The 18,346-nt window shown below is 33.8% G+C and overlaps 3 protein-coding genes across 3 annotated transcripts in view; 1 reads left to right on the forward strand and 2 right to left on the reverse strand.

Moving 5' to 3' along the window:
- The window catches only part of HELRODRAFT_104598 (hypothetical protein), a 7,047-nt gene extending 895 nt beyond the window's left edge, over positions 1 to 6,152 (reverse strand). The window contains exons 1-11 of the mRNA XM_009033792.1: positions 5,956 to 6,152; positions 5,300 to 5,439; positions 5,098 to 5,173; positions 4,779 to 4,964; positions 4,527 to 4,590; positions 1,514 to 1,869; positions 1,083 to 1,322; positions 778 to 992; positions 531 to 661; positions 307 to 380; positions 87 to 144 (exon numbers count right to left, since the gene is read on the reverse strand). Of these exons, the coding sequence (XP_009032040.1) occupies positions 87 to 144; positions 307 to 380; positions 531 to 661; positions 778 to 992; positions 1,083 to 1,322; positions 1,514 to 1,869; positions 4,527 to 4,590; positions 4,779 to 4,964; positions 5,098 to 5,173; positions 5,300 to 5,439; positions 5,956 to 6,021 (1,606 nt within the window). The 5' untranslated portion in view covers positions 6,022 to 6,152. The remainder of the gene's footprint in view (positions 1 to 86; positions 145 to 306; positions 381 to 530; positions 662 to 777; positions 993 to 1,082; positions 1,323 to 1,513; positions 1,870 to 4,526; positions 4,591 to 4,778; positions 4,965 to 5,097; positions 5,174 to 5,299; positions 5,440 to 5,955) is intronic.
- A 1,198-nt stretch (positions 6,153 to 7,350) lies between these two features.
- Positions 7,351 to 10,550, reverse strand: HELRODRAFT_183084 (hypothetical protein; the record flags this gene model as incomplete). Its single annotated transcript, XM_009033793.1, has 10 exons — positions 7,351 to 7,419; positions 7,603 to 7,676; positions 7,948 to 8,012; positions 8,133 to 8,186; positions 8,259 to 8,443; positions 8,533 to 8,646; positions 9,304 to 9,381; positions 9,484 to 9,557; positions 9,726 to 9,873; positions 10,056 to 10,550. The coding sequence occupies 10 exons, from the start codon at positions 10,548 to 10,550 to the stop codon at positions 7,351 to 7,353; spliced, it is 1,356 nt and encodes a 451-aa protein (XP_009032041.1).
- A 1,567-nt stretch (positions 10,551 to 12,117) lies between these two features.
- On the forward strand, positions 12,118 to 18,134 carry HELRODRAFT_149332 (hypothetical protein; the record flags this gene model as incomplete). Its single annotated transcript, XM_009033794.1, has 17 exons — positions 12,118 to 12,255; positions 12,455 to 12,580; positions 12,709 to 12,903; positions 13,143 to 13,320; positions 13,514 to 13,657; positions 13,779 to 13,846; positions 13,980 to 14,138; positions 15,054 to 15,096; positions 15,208 to 15,336; positions 15,420 to 15,548; positions 15,636 to 15,872; positions 16,147 to 16,324; positions 16,436 to 16,571; positions 17,319 to 17,429; positions 17,510 to 17,704; positions 17,806 to 17,948; positions 18,086 to 18,134. Coding segments are annotated over 17 exons (2,358 nt in total), but the record flags the coding sequence as incomplete, so codon positions are not given.
- Positions 18,135 to 18,346: the final 212 nt, after the last annotated feature.

Here is an 18,346-nt window from a genome sequence, read left to right on the forward strand (position 1 = left end):
GGATGCAAATGTGTTAGTTAGGTCATGTGTTATCATAATATGGAGCTACATCACATTGAATGAATGAATAAAAAAAAAAACGATACTTTTAGTTGGAAATATCTTGACTTTCTTAGGTCCCTTTACACCATGATCAGCAAAAACCTTAATGACAATCACAATACTAAAAACATTATTATCTACTCATTAATTCATAATCATCTCCATCAAAATACAACGTAAATTCGCATCAGTAACTCAAAAAATTATTTTTAAAAAATATGTAAAGATGAACTAAGAAAGAACAACAACAGCAGCTGTAGCCACCTTGATAAGATCCTCATCCTTTATGCCAGGAGGTGCATTGAAGAAGTACAGGATCTTGGATGATGAATGGATCCGTGCAACCAGCAAGCAGATCAATTAACCAACAAATCATTCAATTAACAAGTTAAGGGCAATAAATCGTATGAAGCATTAATAGACCACATAAACTATGCAAACCAATAACAATGAAGACTAATAAAGAAGGCAAAAGATTTAAAGGATATGATTCTTGGAGGCAGCCTCTGGCGTAGTGAATCGGTTGTTTCTGTTGCCCATGAAATCTTGGAATGACGGAGTACCATCCGGCAGATCCTGAGGGTTTGGAACATCCTGGATGAATGCCTGCTTCGAGCATCTGTCAAACAGTCAACAAGCAAGTTCATGCAATTGAGAGCTGTAGCATTGTAGTATAAAATATTTGTAGCATCCATCGTAGCACAAAAGTGGTGATGGACAGTAAGACTAACAAACCCGATGAGAATCTTCTTGCCGTAGAGGAAGGTGCCATTGAGAGCATTAGCGGCTCGTTCGCAGGACATGTAGTCCCCCATCTGCACCATGGCCACTCCACCTTTGCTCCTCAAAAACTTCACACGAACCACATTGCCATACAAGCAGAAGAGGTTGAAAACTCGGCTGCAGTTCATTTTATCAACATCCAGACCATACACCATCATCACGGAGCCCTGTTCAATTGTACATTATATGTATACTCGTTTTCATCAAGCAACATGAGATAATTATTACAAACATCATCATAGTTAAGTGTTGGTTACTTGTTGAAGCATAGGAGCTCCAGGAACATCATCAAATTCTCCTGAAAATTCGTCCATCATTCCTCCTCTTCCTCCACCCATCATGGGAGGATAGGCTGGCCTGGGCCCCCCTCCTCCACCTCCACGGCCTTGGAAGGACCCCCTAAAACCCCTGCCTCCACCACGACCTCCTCTGAATCCCTCAGCATCAGGCATGTACTGATTGCCACCATGATGTTCGTATGCTGGTGGATGGAACTCCTTTGCGAGATGATTCATTCTAATTACAATCACACTAACAGCAAAACAAGATACATAAAGTTACATAAAAACACATACATGTCAAATGCACGTAGGCACATACAAAACAAATACATTTTAAAATATCAATACCTCTGAAATGACACATACAACCACACAGAAAGAGAAAGGCATTAGAAAAAATAAGAAACCTGTCTGGGTCCAGGGGGACCACTGCGGGGACCTCCGCCAGGAGCTCCTCTATGATGTGGGGGTGGTGGATATCTATCACCACCCCTGTATGGGCCACCACTGCCGCCATAATCATCCATTCTTCCAGCTGCAAAGCTAGCACCATCCATTCTTCCAGCACTGTTAAATCCTCCACCATCTGTTCGACCGCCTCGACTGTGGTGATCGGTGTAGGCAGGTGGGTGTCCATAATCAGAAGATTGATGATGGTGAGGGAGTGGCTGTTGGGAGGATGGGCCCATTCCGACCGGGGCCCTTCCTGGATCATCCATGTACTCTTCATCACGTGGAATTGGAAGCAGTGAGTGGAACTTATCTGGAAAGTTAGAATGGTGATTTTTCAATATTGAACAGTCACTATCTGCATAGTCGACATCTGCGTGTGATTGAACAAATGACGAGCGACAGATGAACGAACTAACACCTTCAGCCCCAGAATTTTATTATTCTAATATAAAAAGAATAAATACAAATGAGTAATAATTGAAATACGTGTAAAACGATTTGATATTGATCACACTGCCAGGTGAACAGTCCAATTAATGATAGGCAGCGCAACCACCATCATCATCATTAACATCATCGACATGTTCTTTGACATCATCTTTACATCCAATTCTGATTGGTCAGAAATAGGTTGACAACCCAACAAAGGACCAATCACGATCTTAGGATCTGTGAAAATATGTCAATGTAAGGCAATGAAACACAACTATGACCACCAATTCTTCTTATAAACATTTTGTTTAGTTGATAGATTGCATTCTGTGTTTGTATCTTCTTTGGATGCAAGCATATAAACTCAGTCACCATCAACTATCGTCATCATCAACATCGTACGGCTATCGTTGCAGGTGTCAATCACTTGTTCTAATGAATGATTCTCAACATAAGGTTTTATTTTTTATCAGCTGTTAATTTCTGTGAGCCATCAATTTATGTTGTACGCATGTATTGGCATACATTAGGATTGTTACCCTCGTTTCGCATACTGCGTTATTGTCGGATTACCATGCTACAGCTGACATTGCTATCATTATCTTTATTAATATTAACTAAGTAGGTAATCGTTATTGTCGCCTCTATCTGTAATATTATTTATTTATTTATTTATTAGGTAGTGTCGTCATTGTTAGTGTTAACTTTTTTATTAATATTGATTTGGTAGGCGGTTGTTTGCATTGTATTTATTCACACGGGAGGATGAGCTAGGTGACTGCAAGTTCAACAGTTTTTATTTTTTATTAAACTATTTTTTGTGTTCCTCAGACTGAAGCGTAATGAGCATGGAAGAAGCGCACGTACTAGCCATAATGGGAGTGACAATGCATATAGACAAGGTCATCAGGCCAGAAAGCAAACCACAAAAGCTGTATTCATGCTCCAAGTTATTAGGCTCATCAAACATTAATGTGTTTGTTTTTGTGCTACATTTGTGCATTAAGAATTATGACGATCAGTAAACAGTGGATGCATTCATCCAACGCCAGATTGCTCAATGTTTTGTTTTGTTCATGAATGTAATGTAACTTCTCATAAAAGTGTTTCAGCTGGTTGGATGGGCTGGGTGGGGTGCCTACGAAGCATTTAATTTTCTTTGTGTTCAGATCAGCAACAAATACAAATGTGTACAACCTCAATGACGACAAACAACAATAACAAGTATGTATACTACGATCAACAACTGTTCGGTGTAGTTTTCTGGTTGAATATTTTAGATCATAATAGATGTGCTAGTAGCAGCAGAGGTTGTGATGACAGCAGTAGATTAATGAACCTGTTTGCTATTTCTCTAATTTTTTGTCCTTTATTTTTGATTTTTCTGCATTTTGTGAAAAAATAATTAAAATATCTATTAAAATTTTGAATAATTCAGGTATGTTAACAGTTTTGTTTCAATGTTCTTATTTACAGTTGCAAATAATGGTTATTGTATTACTATCATTTTCAGTTAATTATATCATTCACAACATTGAAACTAAACTAATAATCATCCCACCTAGTAAGATTAATTATATTTGTACATGCAACTAAATCACATCTACTTCTACAAGCAGAGCTACCACGTAAGCTAAATATTTAAGTAAATATTCATTCCTTTTGGAACACAGCTTGTAGCAAATTAGTGATCATATCTTGTACTCAAATATTGACAACTCCTACAATAGCAAACTAAATAATAAGAAATGAAGATAGATACTTTAAAATTGAATGAACAGATAAAATAACTACCTGCCTCTTTATGTTTCAACTAAATGATGGTTCTTCTTTGTTCATTTTGTAAGACATCATTTCATTATTTGTACCCGAGAACATTTTATTTTTGATGAGACGACAATTTAAGTTTATTTTTAGAAATTGTTCAACTGCATATGAGCAGTGTTGTAACTTTTTTTTCAACAGAAAACAGTTCCGTGGATTTATTTTAAAATGAATGTTTTCAGAAATGTAAAATATTTTCACGAACTGAAACATTTTCACAGAATTTTTAAAATATTTGATACCTGGTTTTCACTTTGAAGGTCATTGTTCACTTTTTGTACATTAATTTTTATTTTAATGGTATCCTGTAGATAATCTTTTTTTTTCTAGAAACACCTTGAAGCATCACACCCACATCAATTAATAATAGGTACCATCCTTCATGCTTTTTAAAAATATGTGGTTTGTACATACTGGCATATTCTTTTTTGTAATTTAGTGGCAATTTTGTAATATTGCACATAAAAAGTTATTTATTAAATTTTGAATAAAAACTTTGTTTTTATTTTGATTTGTTTAGGAATATCATGATATAAAAAAATAATGATCAACAGCAATCAAACATTGATAATATATAATTTTTTGACAATTAAACTTAGGTATCAATATATGCATAGATGTTTGTATGCATGCATGGATGTTTGTATGAATGAAAATGAATGAACGATGTATGCATGGAAGTATATGAAAATGAATAATTTAAGTTTGTACCAGATTTCTGTGAGGTGTAGTCCCAACTGTCCTGATCATTCTTACTGACCGACAACCTCGGTACCTTAATTGTCACAAAATTTAAATACATGTTACCACATTCTGCAACTTAAAAATAAGCACGTAATGAAATGAAACAAACAAAAGCTAAAAACTGAAAGACATTTGTCAATATATTAAATGTAGAAATGAACAACGGCAATAAGATAAAAGAACAAGCATATAAGCTTAACATATATAAAATATAAAAACCTTGGCCCACTCAATTTTGAGAGTACAACATCCAGAATAAATATCAGCACCGTTCAAACTTTCTTTGATGGTCTCTGCCATCTGTGGGCTTTCAAACTCGACCATCGCCTGAACTCCATTTTTTCGCATTATCACAATCTTGTTCACTACACCGCCACTGTTTGTACAGATTGTATTCATAACATCCTGTATGTCCATGGCATGAATAGTTCAAGAGCGTTTTTAATAACCAGCAGAGAAAACCTCTATAATTTAATAATTAATTATCTATGACAGTATAAAAAATAAATACCAATGTATATGTGGAATTTTAACTTACCACTGTTATGGGATATTTAGGATTTAGGACATTGAACAGCAAGACATTTCCTGGTCTGTCCTCTTGCATACTACTACTATGTTCAATTATTATATTTTTTAAATAAACATAAAAATTAGCTATCTAAAATTCATAATTCAATGTAAAAAATTAAAAAACTGAGCAGATGAACTGAAATTAAAATCTGCCAAAAAATACATACGGTGGGATTCCCCTTTGTTGATTAGGACTAGAATGAGGATATTGGGTAGCATAGTTGTCATACATTCCTTGACGACTGTTTCCCTGGCTTTGATTAGGATATTGGCCATGGGGTGCATGCTGTTGACCTCCAAAACCAGACTATAGTTAGTATTAGTTAGAACATAAATTTATTTTCTCATTCATTTACAATCTAAACAAAAAGCAGTTAGGAATATTATTAATTATAATGATATATTTGGTTCGCCATGTTTTACTATATAGTATATAATATATTTTTATATACATTAATATTAATAATTAATGAATTCACTTTTTTATTTAATTTAAACACATTTAGCCATTATGACAGATAAATATTATTATTTATTATTATGCCAATTATTGAGTTTTCAACAATTAAATCAAATGTTTATAATTGTACACATGAATTATAAAATAGAAATGCTTAAGTCATTTTATTTATTTATTTTAACAACTTAAAATAAATAAAATGTTGATAAGAGATTAGGAATAGATGTAGTAAAATCAATAAATAAAATGCAAATGCACCATTCTAAAGGCAAAATGCCTAACCAGCTATATTATACAATTAATAAAACTAAACTACTAATTGTATAATAAATATAAAAAAACTAAATTAGAAAAATTACTAACTCTTTTCTGTGGAGGACCATAAGAAATGTTCTCATCCATTCGATCACGTTTACCTAAATAAGCCATCTTAATTAGCAAATTATGTGAAAGAGATTCGAATAAGCGAACGATATTTGAAGCAAATTTGCTAGAAATGTGTTAACAAAACTTCGACACATACAAAATTATCTGAACGATTTGGATTAATTAAAAGATGGCTAGATGGCTAAGAAAGCCAAAGACACCAAATATTAATTTGTTAAGATTTTGTGAAGATGTTAACATTTACATTCGCCTAATTGAAATTACTAATTGCCAAAAAAGTTGAGATAACCATTTACAAATAATACATTTTCACGTTTAGGACATTGTGTAAAACAGGAATCTAGTAGAAAATTACAAGCTTAATACACTAAATTAGCGCCATCAACAAATAAAAAATCGAACTATAGTTCGAGCTCCGTAATGATTTAATTGGTCGATTTAAGATATTATAAAACTTCAAGATATAACAAGAATGTCGAAATTTTAATTAAAAAATTATAAATTTTCATGCCCAGAAGATTGAGTGCTAAATGAATCAAGTACATACTACCAGCTTAATTCACTATATCAGTGGTACATTTCAAAAAATTCAAACTATGGTAAAACTGACAACTGTATGGTTGATTCAAAATACTGTATATATAAAACTTCTTAATTTCCATTACCAGATTGTCATCTCAAGTTACCATATATCAAAAATTTCGAGATATCTAATATTTATTTTAAAATATTTAATAATTATATCGACAAAACCCACCACAAATAAAATAGAAACTATATATATATATATATATATATATATATATATATATATATATATTCAATATATAATAAACTAACGAAAATGAACGACTATAAGTCTGGAAAATTAACAATAATCAGTATTATTTAATATACACATTCAAGTGATATATATATATACAAAAAAGCTATATGTAAATGTATATCAGAATAAAGTTAAAATAAATAAATTCATATAAAATAATTATGTTCACAAAAAATTATCGCAAAAGATCGAATTATTCCTCCTACTTCTTCTTCTACCATTCCTTCCGATAGGAGGATTATAGATGTTTACCGCCACCAAACAGACTGCTAATGAAGTATTGCTCGAATATGATTCGTTGATGGGTTGATGATGTAACGAATGAATGAATGAGTCAATAAATATGAATGAATGAGAATGAATAGATGAATTAATATTTAAAATAATGATCAAATGTAATGACAATATAACAATGATAATGATCTGAATGTGCACCATTAGTATTATCAACACCAACGCCAACACCATCATCATCATAATAAATGTAATTAAAATTATTAATTATTCTAATCATAATTATTAATTTATATTTTTTATCATAATTTTTATTTATGACGTAGGAGGTGATTCCTCACACACTCGGCAACGCAGAATAAGACCAACTCATACTGCTCCTGAAGAATCAAATGAAAAATTTTTTCAACGTTCTAAAAATAAAAACAATAAAAGCAGCAATAAATATGTATGGAACCGTGACTACATTCAAAAACGGCTCCAACGTACATAATAATAATAATAATAACCACGATAATAATAATAAGAATAATAATAATCCACATCCACATCATCTCAATCACCTTGCTAGCCACACACTTCATTCGTTGGTCTCTAAAATGTTCGAGAGCTGCTGCAATGTCCAGCTCCTTCGCTCCTAACATTAGGAATAACAACAATAATAATAACAACAACAACAACAATGATAACAACAATTACAATAATAATATCAACGATAATAACAACGTAACATAACGAAGATTTTAATAACGATCCAAGAAGACTAGGTCTGTCTAGACCACTCTGAGGCTTTTTTAAATCCTATTTTTGCCAAGTTACTTCAATGGTATTAAGGCAAACTTTAGCTATATAATAATAAAGCAGCGGTGATAGCAGTAACAATGAAAGGAGAAATAGTGACGACCGACCGTTACTAATTCTGTTGATGACGTTATCGATCAGGGCGTACGTGCCCGTCCTACCAGCTCCGTCACTAATAAAAACAATAATAATACAATTAATAATAAAAAAACAATAAATATAACATTAATAATAATAACAACATTAATAATACAATTAATAATACAATAAAAACAAAAGTAGAAATGCCGACCAGCAGTGTATGACCAGGGCGTTATTGCTTCCTCTACAAAACTTGTTAACCTTCCTGAAGAAGATTTATAATGAAAATAATTAAAAAAATGATGATGTAGAATGACGATGAAGTAAAACAAAGAACCTTCTAAACTCCAGTAAACTTTTAATTGATAGTGGCAATTCATCTTTGGGCCATTTCAAGTAGTGGTACTGCGTGATCGTCCGAGTTTCATATCTTTGTTGCTGTTGTTGCTGTTGCAGATTGCGAAGTAGCAGATTTCGAACCACATAATTGCGATTGTTGATGTGCTGAGATACCAAATGAACCTGCATGCGTAAGGAGGGGCGACATGAGAGCCATCATCCCCACCATCTCAATCATCATAATCACAATAGCCCCCACCACCACCAGTCACCTCAAACTTATGATAAATCTCGACGCCGGCCTCGGGCCAATAAGGGTGGCACTGTGATTGGTCGGTTAATGAGGTCAGGTTAATAATGGCTGTTGACCTCGATTCCCAGACAAGCTTTGTAACAATTGAATAATATATATATATATATATATATATATATATATATATATATATATATATATATATATATACATACATATATATTAATTAATTAATAATGTTATCATCATCAATCCAATTCCAAAAATGTTTTTACTCAGTACAATACATTAGAAGGAAGAGCCAAAGTTTCCACTTGGTTGGGCCACCTAATCCAAGAAATTGAGGGTACATAACAAAATAAAATTGAATTACTCATTACTATAAAAAGTAGGAAAACGACTGTTAAAACTCAACAGAAACCTACAAAATTCAGTAAGTGAGGTTGAGGCAAGTGACAGAACGAAATACAAACTCAAGAGATAGTTGAAGCAAGGTTAATAGTTGAAGAAGGAGTGTACAATATGAGAAATGTTCTTTCAAAATTTACTTAAACTTTGAATAAATCGTAAGTTTCAAGTAAAACAGCCAGTGTAGGGATGATGTGGTGACGGTTAACTTGATTAGTGGACAGCATCAACAACATACCCATCATCTTCTTCTTCATCACCCCATCATCATCATCACCATCACTATCATCATCATCATCTTCTTCTTCTTCATCATCCTCATCATCATTTTCATCATCATCATCACTATCATCATCATCATCTTCTTCTTCATCACCACAACCTGCCAAAAATCAGCGACAGTGTGTGGCAGAGGATTCTGCGTGAATATGTACGACAGCATGTTCGGGTCGTGGTCTGTCTGTCATCATCATCATTAATTATTATTATTTTATTATTATTATTAATCATCATCATCAGCAGCACTATCATCTTCACCACCATCATCATGATCGTTACTAACAATCTTACTGGCGTTGATGTAATCACATCTGTTAACGTTGGCTTGCTTGTTCAAGATGAACCTATTCCAGTTATCTGCATTTTAAAAATAAAAAAAAAATCATCGTCATAGTCGCCATCTACCTTCACATCAATGTTAGCAGGATCATCACCATGATCATCATCCCCAAGATCGCTTCCCCAATCATCACTATCATCACCATCATCACAATCATCATCGTTCTCATTACTAGACTTACTAACAAGGCAAAATATTAAGTGTCCTATTTTTACGAATATTTTCTGGCAAGAGCGCATCACTGGTTGTGACATCATCGGGTTCGTACGAAGACAAACTCAGCCAATCATTGTCAAGTTTTGTTGAATCTTTTAAATGAGCCTCCATGTACGACTGTTAAGTGAGAAATGGTTCAGTTTGTTTAAAAATAAATTACATATAACTTTTCAACTAAATCAAACTACTTAATTATATACACACACACACACCATACATATATGCAAGCATATTAACAATCAAACACATATAAATAAAGATAATAATTTTATAAATTATATTTTACAATACTAACTAACCAACACCAAATGACCAGTTATAATGTCAAGGCCATATCTGTTGTGATGAGTTGAACATGAAAGGTCATCATCGTCGTCGTCATCTTCACACACACTAACAAACATTCCAGAACTATTGGTCCTAATTACTTTAAGTGACTTGGTGGCCAATCTGTTGTCTTGATTGTTAGTGTTGTTATTATTCTGGTTGTTTTCACTGTTATTGATGCTAGAGTGGTACGGTCTAAGGACTGTGTGGTGATTATTTTCACTGTTGTTCATCATGTCATTATTTTTATTATTATAACAAATAGAAGAGTAGGAAGAGTTGTGGTTATTAAAACTTTTTCCTTTATTGTTGTGATCTACTTTTTTATTATCCCTCAAAATATTTCTAGCAAATTCTATGATCAAATCTATGAAGTAATCTATTCTTGCAGCCGCAGAAGCTCCAGCTTGAGCTTTTTTTTGATGAATAAAAACGTTTTTTTCTCCATCACAATGGCTAATATTCATTACTAACAAATTTGATCATTTGTTTTAGAGAGAGATTATCTGAAATTAAATTTTTAATACATGTATATTGTATACATATCATTGAAAAGAAGTTTTCAGTAAATAAACTTAGAATAGTTAATTTTTACTTGACAGAAGTCAACAAACGTTAATTTAATATTTAATTTATTAACTTTAATATTAATTATGGATAAAATTTAACATTAATATTCCATAACTCTGGCCCTAACTCTAACCAACACAAAAATTATACTGAATATTATTTCAAAAATACTTTTTTCCTGAAATATCTTAAAATTTGAAATAGTTATTTTGACTTGACAGAAGTCAAAACTTTAACTGTTTAACATGATTATTATTATTATTTATTATTAAATATTAAGAATTAAATAAGATAAGATTAACCCATTAACGTTTTATAACATTAACGTCCCTAACTCTAACCAACCCAAAATTTATACTAAATATCATTTCAAAAATACTTTTTTTTCTTAAACATCTCAAAACTGAACGTTAGATAATAAACGTTTGCCAGCTTTTCACAAACTTTGAAGAGAAAAAATTACTAACAAATTTTTAAAGGCACGTGCCTAAAAATGAACTTAACTTTAAAAATAGAGATGTATTTCTTAGATCAACAAAAACTCTACCCCCGGTATGGTATACATACAAAACAATTTTTTAACGAAACTTCTTTTTAAATTAAATAATATTTTATTGAATTATTTAATAATATGTGGTCATTCAATGGCGATTTTGTCATAAACAGTTGCTAAGCAACAAAAGCCGCTCCGGTCGAAATTTGATGAAATCGAGAGTTCGTTTTACAGAGCCGGGATTTGAGATTGAAATATTTGGAAAGAATTTGCAAATTAAAATGAAGAAGAAAGTTAAGAAGTTCGTTTTCGAGGTGAGCCATTCAATTCAATTTCAAAGTTTTTTTTAATTTTCTCCACATCTGGCGCCGTATTTTCAAATTAATATTAATTAATTGAATATTAATTATTATATTTTATAAATTTATATGTATCAATATTATGGTCAACTGCACAAAGAACAAATTTTTAAAGTTGTTACTAGTCAGTACTCACACAAATAAATCTAAACTAAATGATAAGCTTGTTTCTTTTATTGAACATAAATGAAAATTTAATTAATTTAATAAATTTATATTTAATAATAGCATTATTAACTAAACAATGTAGGACCAGGTTGATGACCTGAAAGTTGAAGAAACAGAAGAGATGAATGAAAAAGATGATGATGAGGAGGAGGAGGATGATTATGATGAAGATGGAGCCAGTGATTTGAATGAACGAGTACTACATTTGAAGAATGAATTGAATAAAGTCACACTTGGCCAACAAAATTTTGAACAGTTTATTTTAATATTTTTTACTTTTTATAATAAATTTTTTAATACTGTCCTTATTCCTTTAATAACAAGTAGATTAATTTTTTGGTGGTAATTTAATTTAATCTCTTAATTTCATTTTCTGAATAAAAATAATGAATGGTTTTTATTGAAACTAGAATAAGAGTTGAGAATTTCAATAAGATGGACTATCCAGACAGTTACAAGATAAACAGTTCACAAGAGAAGAAGATCATAAGTTATATTGAAAACTTCTGCAGACAGTACCATCAACTTTACAAAGATCGTAAATCTTTGTTTATCTGCCCTCTTAATGAATTTAAATTGCCTGTCAGTTTGATGCTTACATGCGCATTCGTTTTCTATTATTTCAAAATAAAATCTCCTTTAAACATCTTTGTAAAATTTAAAATATTTTATTTTTTCGAGCAAAATATCTAAAATGTCTAAAAAAGTTTTCGGTTGGTTATAAATTTGAAAGCTGTGAGATGATAATTTCATTAGTAGTTGTTATTTTTGATCCATGAAGAAATTTGTATGCACGACACTCCGTCCGATGGAACTTTCATACACGGAGTTGAATGACTGGAGGGGAGCCAGTGAATTCGTGGCAGACTACCTCGATTACATGCCTCTCATTCAACCTTACGAATTGGTTCGTTCTGTTACTGCATCTAGTCGTTGATGATGCTGCTGCTGTTGCTGCTGATGACGATGATGTGGATCCTGACGACGATCTTTCTGATGATGATAATGATGATGATGACGTTCAATTCTTGGCAGCCGAGAAGTATGTACTCGCCGACGACGGTCCTACAGTTCCAGCGCGGACACTGCTTTGAGTACAGCACGCTTCTGGCCTCCCTCTTGATTGGTGTGGGCTACGATGCCTACGTCGTCAGTGGTTATGCCACGAGGGAGACCTGCCTCATAGATCAGACAAATAATCTCTGCCCATTGCTCGTAGATAAGAAAGAAGTTTGTTATTCGGTGTTAGTCTGGTTGGTTGTTTGGAGTTGTGCTTGCATGCTTTTTGTGGGTCGTAAATTAACAAACCATCAGTTTAAGCAACTTTGAAATTATTATTGTTTAGATATTTCGTTAACAAGATTTTAGTTTTAATCACTTTTTTTAACCTTCAGTTGTAAAATTTATCCACAAATCATTTACTGGATTATCGATTGAATTATACATTGAATGATTGATTAATCGATCAGGAGGTGGTTGAAGAAAAAGAAGAGGTGAACAAGAAGTATAGGATTCGTTCCCAGATGGACCTGAAATCGATGTTTGAGAAGTTAAGGAGCAACGAGAATGATGATGATGATGATGATGATGATGATAAAGAGAAGAACTTCAGTGATGATAGCAAGCACACGATGACGATGGAAGAAAGTAACATCATTCATCGCAAGGTTGCTCAAAGCCGCATCCACCTGCCATCATCATTATTGTGACGATGGATGATGATGATCAAGCTTTGTTAGAAATTATGATGACGAATGTTTTTCAATAACTATTTTATAGCGTCATTGAACGCTACACACACTCAAGCACACACACGACGCAACGCAACAGACATCACAAGCGGACATAGAAGGAGACCCGCTGTACGGTTTGAGACCTCATAGTTGGGTCCTTGTGTTAAGAGGCTCGCGAGAGATCGATGAATCATTCTTCATCGAGCCAACCACAGGCCTCTCACACCAGCTCGACAGCTCCAACTATCTCGGTTTGCGTTTATTACGTTGGCCAGGTTGCAACTAATGAATAAATGAATTATAATAATCAGATAAGAAAAGCGAAACTTGTACGCATTGTTCGATTGATCAATTGTACTAATGTAATCGCAGGTGTCGAAAGTGTATGGAATGATAAAAATATGTGGGTGTGCATGCAAGATTGTTCCGAAGGAGTCAAGGTCAGATCAATTCTTGTGCGTGCTGTGTTTTTGCGTGTTTTTTTTGCATGCTTTACGTGGGCATGCCTGTGCATCAATCCATTTTTTAAATAACCAGTCTCTCTTCTATTGATAAATTAACTATCATCACCAGAATCTGACGTACGATTTGATGGATGCTTCTAGATGGGAGTACGTATTTCGAAGATACGAGAATCTTCTGCGCAAAACTGCTTCGACTGCTGCTGCTGCTGCTATCACTTCCTTAGCTACGCCCTTCGCTGCAGCTACCAATAATTCAATAACTCCTGCTGTCGGCTATGATGACGGCGATGTGGTTGGAAGCAAAGACGCAAATGTAGCTCGCAACGTGAAGACGACCTTCCTCGAGGAAGAAGAAGCAAACATACATGAGGTGGTTCGCGATTGGTTGGTTGGTTGGTTGGCTGGCTGGTCAGTTGGTTGGAATGGTAGGATTTATTATGAAACAAAAATATGTAAAACAAAATTTAATTTAAAATTAATTAAATATTTAAATAATTTCAGCACACAGCTCATATTCGGAGATCAAATAAGTCTTCTGTAATAGACCAATATTGTCACTGTAAAAATTAATTATTCAAACAGAAATGTGCTGATTACTAAAAATAAATGAAACATTTGAAGAGTCGTAAATGAATTTGTACAAAAAATGAAAAAATACAAACAAGCACAAGTTTACGAGTAACGTTATTAAATAGCCAGTTAGTTTATGATGATGGCCTATATATTGTTAACACTGGAAATCATAGAAGCGCTCAGGATGTGATTTTATGATAAGTTGCATCAAGGTTCGTTTAAATTAGTTAAAATTAGCAATCAGTTTAATGTGACTTGGTGAAGTCTCGTCCCAAATTTTTGATGCATTCGCAAGTACCTGTACTTGGTTAAATTAGCTTCAAACTAACAAGGCAAGTATAAAACAAATTGTTACTTAGTCAAATTCTACGAGTATCAGACCTTAATCGAAAAAATTAAAAAAAGAATGACGCCAACAAGCTTAGTAAATTTTTCTAAAAAAAAATCGCCGAAAAGTAAATATTCGTAAATAACGAATGAAATTACTGTATGTAAAGGATATAAGGGATGACTTGCGGTTAAATTCACTTCTTATACAGTCTAACACCAACATATATACGGACACACAAACAAATTAACACAGCCTGAATACAATCACGATTATGTGGAGTTTCCGCCTTCCTGGACCAACCCTATCAACATCTCTTTAGCTGGTTGGCCTCTTGTTAATTGATCGGTCATATAATTAATTTCTTAGTTAATCAGTCAAGCAATATTGACTAAGAACCAAACTAATTAGATGTTGGAATGAAATGAACTAACAGATTTTCAGAAGAAGTGCCCGAACGGAAGAAAAGTTATCCTCTACAAGAAGACCAAGTTGGAAAAGTTTGCCCCCAACCTCATGCCCGATGGTGTGGTGCTCAGGTTGTCCCTGTTTGAGGATCACTCCAGTAAGTTTAGATTTATGAAAACTACTAATAATGATGCCAATGGGATAGAATAATATAATTTCTATTGATCAATGATTATTAAGGAAGCAAATTGTTGGAGGTGAGGGAGATGTACAAAAATCGCATGGACAAGTTGGACAAAAGAGTTTACAATTACAGAACTGGATGGACCAGTGAATACTTTTTACCCGGCAGACCCAACAAAATGAAAGGTCTGTGGTGTTGTTGCTGATGTTCATTTATTATCGTCATCCTCTGACGTTAACAATCACCAACACCCATCATCACTGCTACTATAGAGCACCACTTCAAATCTATCAGCAATAATTTGGAGAACCAGCGAGAAGCGGTCTATTTTTCAATTTCTCGCCCAGACAGTCTAGAGAAACGTGTTGAAACGAAAGACACGATGACCGAATACTTTGAAGACCGGGATGACTTCCTCTATTACAAGTACAATGAATACATTGAAAGAACGAGAGGCAGTAGTTTGAGCGTTGGTTCCATGAGAAAGATAAGTGTAAGTCTGCATTTCTGTTGTTCATGTGTGTGTGTGTATATGTATGCATATATACGTATGTGTGTGTGTGTGTGTGTGTGCTGTTATCTATGAATGACATCCGCACTCATACAATTCAATTTTAATCAATCTTTCGTTTTATTTTATAAAAATAATGAATTTGAACAACAAAGCAACAATTACAAAGCTCATGAACTATTAATAGAGAGTACATACATACAATGCAACATACATGCGTGCACGTTTGTCCATCCGATGAACCGAGCAGAAGATGGTCGTACGTTACAAAGCGGACGCCAGCAAGTTGAGCAAGGATGAGGACATATACGAGATAACATTCAACCTGCTTGAGGAAAAGATAACAGTTGTCTATCACAGAGAAGACGACCGCATATCTGCCACCTGCAGAGAGTTCATTCAACCAAATCGAAATGATGAAAAGGGAAAGAATTTGACCTGGTCACCGACGTCCAATTATTTCGTTTACATGGTCAGCTTTTGCTCGTGTTTCTAATTTAAATAGTCATTAATTAATTAGTTAATTAATTCATACATTAAATTCTCTTATAATGAAATGAGTCAAACAATGAAACAAAACAAACAGTCAGATCCAATGAAAAAAGATAAGAAGAAGGTAGCCTTGTACCAGATGATGTTACAACTTTTGAAGCTCGAAGAGAAATACAGCGAGATGACGAGAGGATCTGAATTGGAGGTGTGCTGATGATCACTAACTTCAACCTTGTAATCTCATCATATTTTTACATTTCTTTTTTAAAACTTTCGCCCGCAACCGCAAAGAAAAAACCGCAATCGCCCGCCGTTAAAGCGTGGCTTCTTTTAGCTACTATCATTATTTATCTATGTATATATATATATATATATATATATATATATATATATATATATATATATACGTGTGTTTGTGTGTGTGAACAATAGTTATACACGAACAATAAAGTATTAAAAATTATTAAATCTTTAAATCATTTTACCTTTTTACAAGCGGAAATTAATGTAGCCGAATGATGACACCGAAGAATAAAATTTTGACAAGAATGGCAAGAATGATGTAAGAAGGCTTCCTAAGTGTTCTAAAATTTCGAATGTTTTACCGAAATTCATTTGATGGGACAGGTTTTCTCTTTAATGCATGAACTGAGTGTGGATTTGAACACCCACTATAAAATGAGATTCAAAAGCAATCGAAAATCCTGAACGTAACAAAGCAAATCTTAATTTTTTTTTAAATTCTCGCAATTGAAAAAAAAACAAAATCGCCGCTTCAATAAAATTTTCATGTGATTTGAAACTAAAACCGTCAAAATTCGCGGTTGATTGAATTCCGCGTTTGAATGTCTCTAATTTCTTCACCCATATTTTGGTTACGCGTTCACTGAGACAATTGAATAAATGTTTAGTTACGCATTTTTTCATTTATTTTTCCACTGAATGTGACAAGGTCCAGACCATGCTACACGAGCGCATGCAAGAAGAAAGCGCTGCACTTTTGGAATCGTCAACAACCGATCTCTTACACAGTGACAAGGCAAAAAAGAGGAAAGCAATGATGGTCTGTCTGTTTGTTTGTGTATACGTTTCTGTGTTCTTGTGTCTGCACGGAAAATGTCAAGCATTTAATTTGTTTGCTAGGAAAGAATAGCGATGGAGGAGAAGATGGCGAAAGAAGAAAAAGAGTTGGACGTGATGACGACGTTCCTGTCACGTTTCGGAGAGTTGGATGGCCTGACCGAGGAGCAAATTGAGAGGGCCAAGCAGGATTGCCTCGAAGACCTTAAGAACCGCATGATTGAGAGGGCCAACCTCATACAATCAAGATACGATAAAGTTTGTTTGCTTGCTTGTTTTCTCGCTCACCCTCATTGCTACCAATATAACTGTCGTTGTTATTATTATTATTAATCATTGCACACGTTTTTTGATGGAAGGAGGTGAATGAGCTGCAGAGGAGACAGGCCTGGTTCCAAACGAATCAGATGATAATGGTGAAGGAAGAGGAACAGGAATACATCACTTATTGCATGGAGGCCTTGTTCAGAATACAAATATTGGAGATGAGATTGAATAGGTTGTTGTTGTGATTGTTGTTGGTGGCACTGGCGTTTGTTTGACGTCGCGTTTTGACTAACAAGTTGAAGATACTTGTGAAGATGGTTGATGTATATGTGTTCGCGATACAATAAACTAACGGCGTTACCAAACGTACAGACACAAAGAACAAGCACCACTTAAGTACAGAGCCCTTGAAGAGAGGTTGAAGAACGAGATTCAAACTTCATTATCAAATGATGATTCCAATGCGGATTCTGCCGATATGCCGACCAGATAAATGAATAGCTGACCGAATAAAGTTTATTATGATGGTGTACTTTTGTATTATTTCATCTTCTCCACGAAAGAAATGGACGGTGCTTGTAAAGCTTTCAACTCCTTCCTTACTACTTTCCTCTACTGAACGTGCGAGTTTAA

Source organism: Helobdella robusta (assembly GCF_000326865.2).
Source record: "Helobdella robusta unplaced genomic scaffold HELROscaffold_98, whole genome shotgun sequence".
NCBI classification, from domain to species: domain Eukaryota; kingdom Metazoa; phylum Annelida; class Clitellata; order Rhynchobdellida; family Glossiphoniidae; genus Helobdella; species Helobdella robusta.